The sequence below is a fragment of the Hetaerina americana genome, unplaced genomic scaffold, assembly GCF_022747635.1.
Source record: "Hetaerina americana unplaced genomic scaffold, ioHetAmer1.1.p SCAF_65, whole genome shotgun sequence".
Lineage (NCBI taxonomy): Eukaryota > Metazoa > Arthropoda > Insecta > Odonata > Calopterygidae > Hetaerina > Hetaerina americana.
This window is the reverse complement of record NW_027287261.1, coordinates 1634549-1648944: the sequence shown is the minus strand read 5'-3', so window position 1 is coordinate 1648944 and position 14396 is coordinate 1634549. Positions and strand designations below refer to the sequence as shown.

Here is a 14396-nt window from a genome sequence, read left to right as displayed (position 1 = left end):
TAGGCGAAATACTCGGTGGCAGGTTGCGCTGAAGAACTCTACGTGCTTCCTCCGCCGCCCGCTCTGACTCTGAGGACGGATGTTGTGTCCCTCCACCCCCCCCCCCCAGCTGAAGTCTCGAAGGAACACTTTGCCTTCTTCGAGGAAGGGGGAGGAGGAGCGGGTTAGAATAGGGGTGCCCGACTCGACTCCACTGGCCACAGCTTAGCGCTCGTTCGAAGCCGGGACACGATAAGGATGCGAGAGAGCGGCTGAGGGTCTCAGTGATGAGCCTCCTCGGGGGCGGTGTGAGGAAGAGAAGCGGGGGAGGGAGGAAGTGAGTGGAGGAGGCAGGCGCCCGGGGGGAGAATATTCGGGGGGCGGAAGGGGGAGGAGGGAGGGTAGGATGTCGAAGAGAAAGATGGTCGGGGACTGCGGAAGGGGGGGTGGGTAAAAGGAAGGACCTTCGTCTGGGATAGGGAGATGGGAGGGGAAAGGAAAGGGGGCGGGAAAGGAGGGGGGTTGTCGTTGCCCTGGAATGGTGGGTGGGGAGAGAGGGGGGGTACGATATAGTGAGAGGGGGGTGAGGGAAGGGGGTGGTGCAGTGACCAGGAGGGAAACGGAGCTACTTCTTTCGAGGTGCATCATGACGACCGCGGAAGGTGCATCCCGGAAAAGGATATTCCTCCGGGAGTTGCCCACCCAAGGACGTGTTCTCAAAATTTTCCGACTCGCAGGTTCATGATACGGTGCGCAGTGAGCGAAAATCGAATAGAAAGCTGTCAAAAATTTTAATCTCGTGAATATTGATGAGAAAAATGGCATTGTGGCTACGATTCCTAGAGTTATTGGGGCCTTGAGTTCAAATTTGTTGTTTTTTGAACCGCATCTCTAATACGAGGTCATTTCAACAAAATGACGGTCTTGTGGGAACCTCGAAGGATTGAGCATAAGGACTACATTTGGGAAATAGAGACGAATACATATTTATGATAGGCTATTTATTATGAGATCTAGAGAAAATAATGCAAATAAATATGCTAATGAAAATTATCATCTTATTTTAGCTAAACAGGACCAGAAAGAGTTTTTCTCAATTTTGAATTTCTTTCAGCGATGCAATTGCATTATAGGAAACAGAGTGATTGTATTTTGGCACATCACATTTTCTTTTCTTATGGTAAAAAATATCATTGCTCATGAATGAATATTTTTTTAAGTTGACTAACAGAAGTAATGCAATTTTTATTCCGAATTATTTAAGTGAGATTATTTTTCTTAAGGTTAATTTTTTTATTTTCTGAGATTTAATTAGACATTTCTTCGTTATCTGATTTCCCCACATGATCTCCATCCTTCATTTGTAACATCACTTTCCTTTCTATCATTATTCGTTCATTTCTTAATCAGAAAAGGTTCTCCTCCAAGCGTAACTCGAGTCTCTTCCTATATCCTCTCAAAATGTTTCTTTCTTCGCCATGTGCGAGAATTAATATTGGTCCTTCGGTCGTCGTCGCATTATGGTGCTCAATTCTATTGTGGTACGTAGTTTAAATTTGACGTAGTGAAGTAGACTCGCAAAGTTCCTTCTCCATGAAATCTGTGAAACCTGTGAGCACTATGGCCCAAAAGATCTTTTTTCTCTTTTGCTCGAAACTCTTGATAATTTATGACGTCTTATCTATTCCGACTTCCTTGATCGCCTTCATTTCCCGGAGTGCTTTTTCTGTTTCGCTCTATAGGTTTTTGGGCTAAGTTGTCCTTGTGCACATCGAGTTCTATGCCTATAAAGCTTTTATTAATTACTTTAGCAGTGCTGCTTTTACGTTTACTTGACTTTTCTTTATTTATCGCTTTATTCACTTTGTGATTTTCAGTAAAATCTTCTTTCCGACTCCCATTTCTACTCCCCGCCACCTTTCCAATCATGTCTCCCGCCTCGCATGGATTCCATATTGCATACATACATACCTTGGAGACTATCGTGAGGGTGACTGGCAGGGGTGATTACGCACCAGACTACTTTTTCTGTAAAATACTAATAAAACTTAAAGAAGGAATAAAAGAGTTCCCTGGGGAATACCTGAAGTGACTTCTACTGCATTTGAGCTAACACCATATACGACTACTGTACGTACCCGACCATCCAAAAAGTCCTTAATCCAACCCCGTATATTTTTATCTATGCCATATGCTTCTAGCTTTGCGAGTGGTTTACTGTGATGTCCTTTGTCGAAGCCTTTCTTTAAATCTAGAAAAATCGCGTCCACTGGAACATTACTCTCTCCCGAAGTAAGAATATGATGAACAAAATGAGCAAGTTGTGTCTCGCAGGATCTACCTTTTCGGACACCGTGCTGATTTTTCATTAACAACTCCTGATTATCGAGGTGACTCACGATCGAACTAGCAAATATATGTTACATAACCTTGCACGAAATGTATGTGAGGTCTGTAATCACTCGGTTCCTCCTTGTCTCCGTTTTTAAATATTGGTGTTACGTTGGCCGTTTTCTAATCCCTGGGAACCTTGTGATCTGCCAGAGACTTCTTAAATATTATTTCTATATACGGCACAATTTTGGAAGCTAGATCCTTAAATATACGAGCGGGTATTACATTGGACCCGGGGGATTTATTAGGCTTAATGTCTTTCAGCAAATGTTCTATTCCACTGTATGAGATTTCAATTTTGGGCATCGGTTGACCGGCACGATTTCATTAGCTATCGGAAGTATTCAGTGAGATATTGGTGGAGATGCTTTGAAAGAAGAAATTTAGTACGCTAGCCTTTACCAAACTGCTGGTTACTCTTTCGCCTCGATCGTTTTTGGGTGGATGAACTGTCGACTAATTTCCCTGAATTTCTCTGACATACGACCAAAATGTTTTTGGACTCTTTTTAAAATTTTATGCTATTCTTTTCCTTTTGAATTCGAATAATGCTTTCCGAAACTCCTTGGCATTCCAATGCAACAATTTTAGAGTGTAAATATCATTCGCCTTTAGAATCAATGGCATTCGCCCTAGATATCTTGTAACCACAAGTGATCTCATTCTTTTCGTTGCAAGAGATATCATCCCAATATTTTTCATCTTAGCGTGACGTCCTAATGATCCGCTGTGTACCATCTAGGTTCCGTGTTATCTTTAATAAATTTACTTGGAATGAACCAGTTGACTGCTGAGAGCGTGACGTCAGGGAAGTAATTCCACGTATCCTCGGTATTTCGGTGTTTACTATCTTTCTTAAAAATTGCAAATTGACTCTGCAGCACGCTCTTCAAGCCATTATAGCCTCATACCCCTATAGAGTTTCCACAGTTAAAACTTTTTCGGGTACACTCGCTGCTTACAAATCAAGAATATTCTCGTCCCAGGTTGTCGATATGACAAGTTGATGCATGGAGTTCAACGTAAAGAAATGTAATAGTGACTCGCAGGTACCTTTGTCTTTACCCCCCCGTTATGAAATTGAATGTGCTCCGATCAATAGATGAGACATTGGAATCTCCACCGATTATAATATCGCGATCGTTGTCTTGGAACGATAAACTTTTTATTTGTTGATCTAGTTCTAGATCTAGGCGTTACCCTCACTCGCGATCTCTCCTGGGTGAAACACATTCTCTCGGGGCTGGATTAATTGCCGAACTGGATAACGTGCAGCGTAGAGGAGCTAGATTTGTAAAAACCTTGTCATGATAAACTTAGTAGTGCATCCAAAATATTAGAGCGGCTACGGTGGGAATCTCTCGCGGAGCGAAGGTTAAATTACAGACAGAAGCTCTTGCATAAATGGGAAGGGCGTCTCTTTAGAGTTGATGTTGAAAATGGATTATTACCCCCATCGCACTTCGGTAGGAGAGATCATGTTAATGAAATTAGAGAGATCAAGTGTAGGACAAACAGTTTTAAGATGTAATACGAGTATTTTCCACGAAAGACAAGGGATCAGAATAACATTGTCCGACCGCGGCAGGGTCATATTCTGGTCAAAGTTAGTCTTATATGTATTCACCCCATGCCACACACGTTAGCGGTGGCTTGCTGGATTCTAAAATATTACGTTTTCGGTTCTTGATACCCGGTTCGGTCCACCGCGGGGCTCGTCCTCCACACTCTCTTGGCCATATTTGAAGAGCTTTTGCCTCTTCAAATCTGCAGTTTGTGACATGCTCTCATCCTTGAACACTCCGCGAATTATGCACAACGCCTCCGCACCCGATTCCCCAGCCCAACACAAAATTTGAAGCCGCACCGCCGTTCAATCGTTCGCTGCATTTTGCCCTTGCACGGAGTCACTCGACAGGGGTCCACTAAAAACAAGATCTCTCTTAAACGAATGCTCGCAGGCGATTGGTGCTTGGCGCGTGTTGAAGGTTAGATCCCCCCCCACCGAGCTCAGGCGCTGCGACGTACATTCACGGCAGGAAAAAATTATCCCCGATAGTTTTTATCCAAATCATGTATAGGTGCTGTAAATAACATTGATGCACCTAAAAATCTAATTTCACAATATCTTCAAGGCATATTTGAATTTTCTTATTTAATTTTACCATAAGTTTGAAAGGGTCGCCATCACTACACCTAACTTGGTTTCGAGTAAAGAATTCGCTTTGCTGAAGTAAATCCAATAGAGTTGGAGAGTTAGAGGATACTGGCTGGCCCCTAGTCAGCCAGTATAGAGTTGCTTGTGCTATTTACACTTACGGTAGTTCAATAGTTATCTGATTTTCCTAATAGTAACGTTTCGCATACCTCTGCCTTCTCTCGAATCATTGTCTCCCTAAGCGAGTGTCGCGGACCCGAAATGCCATATTATCTGTTGATCTCATTTCAAAATAGTGATTCACGATTTTCCAATCACGGCACACCGTTATCACTCTAGACTATCCAACAATACGTTCCTTCACAGTTCCTACGGAGAAATCTCCCTCCAATGTGAAAAGATTCCGGATGAGTCGTCAATCTCTCAAATCTACTCCTATCATCAGCAATGTGTTCATTTTGTGCCCGGATTATTCTATCAAACGTCGTATAAAAATCCGCGGCGAGAACAAAATATATTATGTCATACTTTATGTATGAAGCGAACGGTAACCACGGCCGAGTGAAGATTGTGGGAAGAATCAACCCCAGCCGTACCCTTACAAATGGGCAAAGGATTTGGTGAGAGAAATTAGAGGTAAAAAAATAAATATATAAATAATTCAAATAAAATAAAATAAAATGATGTGGGGGTGGGGTTAGAACAGAAAGCGATTTAACCAAAATATGATAGCGAAAAATGCTCTGTCTAAGGTGTACTAGATAGAATTGACTCCCACCCTTATCAAGCACACCTTAGTACACCTTAGCACATCTTATCTAGTACTTAGTCATACTTTATGTACCTTTTTGCACATTACCATGGCATGCGTATACATCCACTTTATAAATAACTTCATTCACCCCCTGCCACACTCCCTAGCGGTGGGTTGCAGGGTATTAAAATAAATAAATTAAGTGAATAAAAAATAAATGCAAACTGATCTTCTTCTTATGACTCATTTGCTCTCTTCTCCATTCTTTTGCTGATAATCGTAGGTAATACCTATTTGGCGAGTGAAATCAAACATAAGCTCCTCGCAAATTGCTGTGGTGGAATTAGAATTATTAATGACCTTTTTCTGTATTTCACTTCCTTTTCCCTGTTTTTATCTCACCCTGACGTCAACCGAAAATTTGGAAACTCGAGGCCATATCGCCAAACAAAATCGGTCACCTCGAAAAAAATATTTTTTCCAGCTGCATGTAATATTTATTTCCCGATCCCCCACTCATTCCTGAAAAACTTCCGGGCACAGGCGCTGTGGTTAAATGCTGATTATTCATAACCTAGTATGTCAAGAGGAAATAATAATAAATATTGCGAGTATTATATTTTTTCAACATCGGGAACAATCATTACTAAATGGCTCTGGTACAAGTCGGGATTTTTTTCGCCAGAATCAGTCTCCACGGACTGTTGATCTTAGAGAAAATTTGCGAAAAAGTCAATTTTGTCCCCTCTCGTTCTAATTTAAAAAAAAACTGTTTAGAACTCAAAGAAATGGCAACTGTAGAGAGTGTCGTGCATTTCTGAACTTCTATCTGTTTTCTCACTCAAGTTAAAAGCACCACCAGTCAATTCCACTACCACATCCTTCCTTTCTATGTACACTCGGCTTTCAAGGGAGCGGATATCTATGGGTGACGTTACTTCCCATATTTTTTCATGGGGCATCCCTTTTCCTTGGAGGAGGCTCATCCTTGTGGTTTCGTTGATACTGCTTTGAAATAAATAAATAAATAGCTTTATCTTGGTCCATAAGTGACTTCCTGAAATTTAAAAAAAATCACTATTATCGCCTAATTTCGCCGTTGGATGACAAGAAATAATATTTCCGAACGCTCATTGAGATTTTAAGGTGGATAGAAATTTCGATTTTCAACTAATTGAAATGGACAGGACATTGATACAGTTTCAAAGGCGAACATGTATGAAATATTGTCGATGTTTGTAGGTGGGAAGAAAATATTTGATTCAAACATATTTTGGCCCATCCCTGCCAGATAATATTGTTCGAATCTAATTCACACGAAATGAATTTTCTAGAATTTAATACGTCACCAAAATATACTACGTATTAACTTTTTCACGTGAGGTGAGGAACTGCATGAAATGTGGTTTTACCCGCATTATTTCTCCCCTTAGCTTATGTGAAGTTCTAACGCGACTTAATACAGTACGCTTCCAAGGAAGATCCATGCATGATAGAGCATTAATTGTGAAGATAAGAGATTACTATGTAAGAAAATTAATTTAATAAACGCGTTTTAACGACACAGTGCCATCTGAAGTAGGTAGACAAGACAAAGAAAAAGGTGATGATCGGCCATGTCGAGTGACGATGGCTCTGTGTGGTTCCCTATGAAAATTTCTATTGCATTTCTAATCTTATTTCTATGGTTATTAAATAGGTAAATTTAGAAAGAATACAGTGGGAAATATTATTAGAAAAAAGTACACTTTAGAAAAAGACATAATTAGAAATTGTTTTTTAGAGAAATTGAATTAGAAAAATTGATCGGGAAGGCTCTGTGTAGCCAAAAGGCTTGCAGTAACTAAATGTTTTTGCATACACGGAGTAAGTTTTCTACTTTTAAGCGGAAAAGTGCAACAGTTTTATTCTCTATTATGATGCAACAATTTCAGAGTGTAAAAATCATTAGCCTTGATCGTGATTTGAAACCGGATCCCTCAATCCGACCCGACCCTTGACCTGAATCCCAGTCAAGGCGATTGAATTTTACACTCTGAAATTGTTGCATTGTAATGCATGTTAGCGGATGACTCTGTTGAAAGTCACTGCTGCGGCATCTCCCGCAGTTTCTTTGGGATTTCTTCATTATGAGTTCCTTCCTCCCGCCAACTAGTGTCTGATTTTTTTTTCTTATCCGAAAGCGATTTGTAATTATGCTGCCTCTCCTACCATAGTGTGATGGGGGTAATAATGCATTACTGCTACATACATCATCAATAATACATCAACATCACTGCTAAAGAGATGTCCTTCCAATTTATGCGAGAGATTTAATCTGCAATTTAACCTTCGCTCCGTGAATGATTTTCAGAAAACGGATTACGGGACGCTACTAGGTTTATCATTACGTTTTACAAATCTAGCTCCTCTACGCTACACTCGATCCAGTTCGGCAATGATTCCAACTTCTCGATGATCCCATACACTAGCAGCATATTCTAAATGAGGCCTAACCAACGACAGATAACATGTCTCTTTGATCTTTTCATCTCATTTACCCATTACTCATCTAATAAATCCTGATTTTTTGTTAGTTTCTACACACAACCCCCGTTACCCAGGATAGGTCGTGAGTTAGGGCAATGCCTAGGTATTTAATCGAGTCTACACATTCCATTTCGGTGTTCCCTATGGAGTAGGGGTTTGGGAGGAGATTGCTCTTTTTCCATAAATTCAACACGACCCACTTTTTTAAATGTAATTCCAATTACCAAGAATTGCACCAGCATGGTATAGCATTAAGGTCTTCTGATAAAGCTGCTTTGTCCTCAGGATTACGGATATCTCTGTAAACCAGTGCATTTTCGGCAAATAAAAGTATCTTACTAGTGACTACGGAGTCAATGTCGTTAACGTAAAGTCAGAATAAAAGAGGCCAAATACTACTTCCCTGGGGAACACCTGAAGTGACTTCTGCTGCATTTGAGCTAGCTTCCTCTATCACTACTCCTTGTACCCGACCATTCAAAAAGTCTTTTATCTATCCCATGATATTTTAGTCGATGCAATATGCTCCTAGTTTTGTGAATAGTTTACCTATGAGGTACTTTGTCAAAGGCTCTCTTAAAATCTAGAACAACCGCGTTCACTTGAATATTGCTCTCTCCCGAAATAAGAATATCATGAACAAAAAGCGCAAGTTGTGTATCACAGGATCTACCCTTTCAGAAACTGTGCTGATTTTTCATTAATAAGTCCTGACTATCGAGGGAAAGTCTCACGATCGAACTAGCGGCTACCTTTCACTTAGCATAAACTTAGCATTTACTGCCCTGTGGTCACTGATTCCTTTCGTAGTTTCTATAGTTAAGACTTTTTCGGATATTCGTTGCTAAAAAATCAAGAATATTATCGCCTCTAGATGGTGAATTCTTTGTTCTTATTCTTGTTCTTGAATTATCCTTGTTTCTATTTACTCTGTCGTTCCTGAAAACGCAAAAGGATTTTGGGAAAATTTCACCGTCAGCGATATCAGTGGATAACCAGCTTTCTGTCCCAATAATTATATCTGCGCCTGTACTTTGAATAAGGTGATGGTATTCTCCCACTTTGTTTTTGAACTTCGGCAATTAGCTACCCATACAGATAATGTTTCCTTGACATTACGTTTTTTTTAATTTTAAACAAGGATCGTTTTCTTATTAATATTGAATCCCTTATAAAATGTTTCAGTGTGATGCTATATGATTCGTGTTAAATTAACTATTACTGGCACTGACACAAATCTCAAACCCACTCGCTTCACTTCCGAGGTCAATTGCCTGAAGGAATCCAGAAGCTCTTCAGATCGATGGTATCGTTAAAGCCAACGCGAGCCACGACCCGCAGCCTGGAACACTTCGTGCCCACAGCAGCCGTAAACCACCACTAAGATGTGTGGCAGGAGGTGAATACACACTAGACTAATATTGACTCAAATATGACCCTTCCGCGGTCGGACCGTCATTATGATCCCTTATCGTTTCGAGGAAAAAATGGCATCTTAAATGTATCTGTTATATACTCAATCTCTCTAATTTTATTGATATGATCTCTTCTACCGTGTCATATGCTTGATGTTATTCGAGCCATGCGTCTATAAAAAAATCTTTATTGATTTAGTTACAGTATGACACAGTTGAAGGCACAGCAACTGGTGATCCATTCCAGAGAAACAATATAGCGTATTCCAGGAACGGCATATTCTATTGTATATACGCACCTTACTTAGCGAATCCATTTCACCGTATCAATCCACTATTTTTTCTGTAATCTAATCCCGTCTCCTACACCCTTCCTCGTTTATACTTGGCTTAATCGTTTAATTTTTATTAAACCGCCCCAGTGCTTACCATGTTATAAAACATTCGCTCTGCCTATGTCCGTTTTCCCCATTGTATCTATTTCTTACCCATTAAGCGCCACGCCCCAAAAAGCGGTGCTCACATTTCGATGAATTGAAATCCCTAATCTCACAATCAAACCAAGTACACGGTCATGTTCCCTAGACATATATTTTATCGTTCCACTTTTTTTTATCTTTTTGAAAGTCAATTTTCTTTTATTTCAAATTAATCTCCGCTTTACTAATGGTATCGCTTTAGTTTTTTCATCCGTAGAGGTTTTCTTTCCACCACCTTATTTTTTCGGACTAAGATTTGAAGGCTACAGAGTAGTTTCAACCGCCGTGGTTGTTTTCATTTCCTTCCTTCCTCGGTCATTATCATCCACGAGTTCTGTTAACGTCACCATGACGCGTGAATTTGAATACCTGTGAATTTCCCTTATACGCAAGACCATTCGTAAGACCACATCTATTTCGTGGTACAGATAAAAGCAAAGGCATCGGTGAAACTGGGTGTACCAATATTTGCACTCTGCAGGACCTCGGTTTCTTATGGATTCGGGGTCTGAGCACAGCTACACCTCTAATCCATGTACAGCATTGCACTGAATGACCTATATGGAAACATCTAACACTATACTGAATACACTATACTAAATTTCACTTTCCATGGACTAAAGAGTTGACATACGAGTGCTGATGACTTAGACTATGTGACAATTTCGATATGTCAACCGGTGTCCATACTAACATTGATGTCAACCTGTCGTCGCTGATTTAAGGTACCATCGACACATCGTGGGCGAAATTGATGTCGGCGTTGATATTAGGGCAATATTGGTTATGGTCATCGAGGTGGACATAGGCAGATGAATCATTTGTTATGAAACATTTCATGAATGCGAGAATGAAACAAACAGCCCTGTATATCTTGGACCGATGCAACACATTTGGTTAATATTCTTGCACAAGAATGGATGGATTCCACGTGCGTCAATAATGACTCCATTTGCCAACCGCGGTAAAGGAAGTCTAAGAAAAATATAGTTGTAATATATCTAAAAGAGTACTCCTCGGGGTCCGATCTTACCCTGTGGGGATCATTTTGGGGTGATTTCCGAGACTTACACCATTCGAAAATTGAATTCTTAAGTAACGGGTTTATTTGAACGAAGAAACGACCGACAGTGAGACTGAGCAGTGGCAATATGACACTGGATGTCGACGTCGACATTCGATGTCCATGCGACATTGATGTCCTCCTCGAAATTATCGACATTTGCGGAACCAATAGCGAAAAAACCTGTGTCATCATGGACATATGAAAGGAGGGTCAACATTGCACTGATGTCACACGGTCCAACAGATGGACCCCTACTATAGAGCTGACCTTGCGGGAATAATGATAATTAATCCTGCTAGGGTAACCCATTACAGGTCGAAGAGTAGGAGCAAGACAAAACTGAGGCCATTCTCCATGAAGGTAATCCAGCATCTGTTCTTCAGTGAGGTGGCTGCAAGGGTATTCTTACCTCATTATCGAAAAACCAGCATTGAGGAAGGAAAAATGGAAGCACCTCACAGGTAATGTTTCCACAAACTTATGATCTTATTGAACTTTTGGAAATGAACTGAAAGCCATTATGCTTAAATTTTAATACTGTGGGAAACTTTGAAGTATCCAGTCGAGATTTAACAAACTCACCATCAGGAGTCTAATAGGGTGGCAGTTCCCAAGCTCCAGGTAGCAATTTGAAGTTGCGTCATTAGGGATCTATGCTATGCTTTGCATCTACTATTTTTACAACATTCAGGGATCGAGATGGTGCGGTGGCTAACGTACATGCTTCCCACCGAGAGGGCCCGGGTTTAAATCCTGGAGACAACAAATATTTTTCAGTGGTATCCCGATCCCTACTTGAGGTGCCTTGTGGGGAGAGTACTTTGAGTGAGTATGACGTCCCTCGGATGGGACGTTAAACTGCGGACCCTTTGGCGCCTTTCATCAAGAGTAGGCTAATGCCAACACCGGGTTTCTCTCCACCCTTCATCCTTTCCCATCCATCCCTCTGGCGCAAATAACCTTAGCTGTCGGTTGCATCCCATAAAAACTATAGCTATCAACAACACCCGTTTAATTTGAGTTCTGATGACTCTTTCGAAGTCCACTTAAAAACACTTGTGGTTCCTGAAGTCTGTAACTGAATACTGGAAATTGAAATTTCACCAAGCACCCACATCGCAAAGTCTTTTTACCTGCAAAATCTCCTGCAATAACAGCAAGAGAGAATGAGACGGAAGTTCAGATTTGGGTATAATATGATACAAAACAACTATTAATCAATTCACCAATAGAGTTATTAGTAGCATTAGTCTACTGGCTCAGGGTAGATTTTGATTGGATCTGGTACTTCACGCTTATATACTCGTAAAACCTAACTAACATGGCACAAAAATTCCCAGAGTCCTACTGCATTTTGCAATAACCCTTTCTTAGGCTCTACCTGCTTTCTACATCCCTTAATTCCATGCCAATATTATTTTCTTCTCTCTACCTTGCCATTTTTCCCCGTTTTCCACAGTCATTAGTATCTCATTACCTCTTATTATCTCCTGGATTCATTTGTCCTGACTTCTTCAAATTTATCGCAAACAACCTCCACTCTGGTGAAAAGCCTTCTAGGGTTTCCAATGGCTCAGGAATTCAGCTGCTAATGTTTCGATGGCTAATTTTGCCATCATCCTCAGGGCATTGATCTCTCTCTCTTCATCATACCATGCCTAGGATTTCACCATTTGTTTTTCTATCTGTCCCTTTTATTTTCTCCAATCTCCTCCACATCCATATTATATTATTTATTTGAAAATAGAACCACATACAGCAGTAACCTGCCAATTTAAATTGGAGCATGTACAGCATATGAATAAGGACACATGCATAAAAAATCAACAAATATTAACAATTACATCAGAAATAACAAAAAGAGGTAATTAGTAATGCAGTTGGTTGTAGCTAGGTTGGAAGATGTGGACATTGACTAGATGGGGAGCAATATGTTAGTGGAAGGACAGTCGTTGAAAAATATGAGTGCAATGCTTGTGGGTCACTTATTTCCAAGAAGCAGTAGAGGAGGCCTAATGTATCTGGGAAGCCTCCATTAAATACTTATCCTCTTCCCACAATGGCCAAGTTTCCGAGTACTTCAAAACTACACTCCATATAAAAGTTTGCACTAGTCTTTTCTTTACATCTTTGTTCATGATATAAATATGATTAGATTGCACTATATCTACTAGGTGCTTCTTTTTTAAATACCAAAATGTCTTCTGGGTGTAAGGTGGTTATGGGTCCAGAAGGTCTACAAGTATATGACACAAGTCATGGTGATTGAATCCTTTCCTAAACATTTGTTGCCTTAATGGAGTAAATCTAGCATATAAATGATAAAACTGTGGTCTATTTGACTGATAGACAAAAGCTATATTACCACCACCATTATTAAGCAGAATTATTACGAATTAAATGAAGCCTGGAAAATTGCAGTGGTGGGAAGGAAGGCTGGGATTGACCTATCCCAGATTACATTAAAGGGGCAAATATTTCAATACCCTGCTAAGCTTTACCCTTTCAATCCAGTTAAACACTCAAAACATTACTGTACAAGCCATATAGATCAAAACACACTATAATATGTGACTCAAGGTGCTGTAACACCCTGATTTATTCAAGTTATGCTTCTTCAAAAAATACTAACTTAGAGTTTTCAAATCATTTCAATATTTCAATCCTTCTGCGATATATAACTGATCGGTCATGACAGTTGTGACAGTAAACATTGCAAGCAAAAAATCAATATCTGTTGCCCTTTCACACCCACAAAAATATATTTCTGACATGCATAGCATATGAAAGTATCAAAGGACTCTATCAGTAGCAGTCACCCCTCCTAAAAAGCCTGAAAAGAAGAATGATTTCATTGTACCCGACAGGTATTCAATCAACATATATTTTTCATCTAACTCGCACAAACCTGACTGATCCACCTTGTACTCCACCCTCGATACTTTTATTGTAGGTTGCTGGGTGTCAGCCTGTCTATCCTACACACTATGTTACCTTCAATCTAGAGCTTGGCTCAATACTTATGATAACATTTAGCTTAGTGCTTCAGAATATGATGCAATTAAATGACTAGAAAGAATCTCCAGTGGAGCATAAATTTTGCTTGCCAGTCTCTGTCTTATTCATTCTCAAATACACGACACATACTTTTTTATAGACCAGAATCCTATGATTTATAGGTATTGTGGAAATTTCTGTTTAACATGGCCTCAAAAAGTTTGAATAAATTTTACTCACTGTGGATATTTTTTAGCATGATGCAAATTTTGTCTCCTTCATAAACATATCTTTGCCAATTACTTTTTTCTATCATTTTATATTTATAATACTTAATTTTTAGGATAGGAATAGTAAAATGTACATTTTATTGCAAAATTTTATTAAATTAAAATTGATAATTGAAGAAAGGTATGAGGCATTCAGTCTCCAGGTCATCAAAGCTCTTAATATAATTACAAAACCATAAGAATTATCTTCACTGACAGGCCAGCAGTTACCTATTTGACTGTAAATGGTTTACAGGGATGTTTTTCCGGGACAGTACAAGAGAAGGTTTCAGAAAATTCCAAGGAATTAGACACAATGTCATTCACCCTGTAAAATGAATCAGAATATTTGTTTA

General features: G+C 39.8%; 1 protein-coding gene across 1 annotated transcript in view; it reads right to left on the bottom strand.

Moving 5' to 3' along the window:
- Positions 1–14150: 14150 nt before the first annotated feature.
- The window catches only part of LOC139696010 (endothelin-converting enzyme 2-like), a 44028-nt gene continuing 43782 nt past the window's right edge, over positions 14151–14396 (bottom strand). Inside the window, exon 19 of the mRNA XM_071594621.1 lies at positions 14151–14368. Within this exon, the coding sequence (XP_071450722.1) occupies positions 14272–14368 (97 nt within the window). The 3' untranslated portion in view covers positions 14151–14271. The remainder of the gene's footprint in view (positions 14369–14396) is intronic.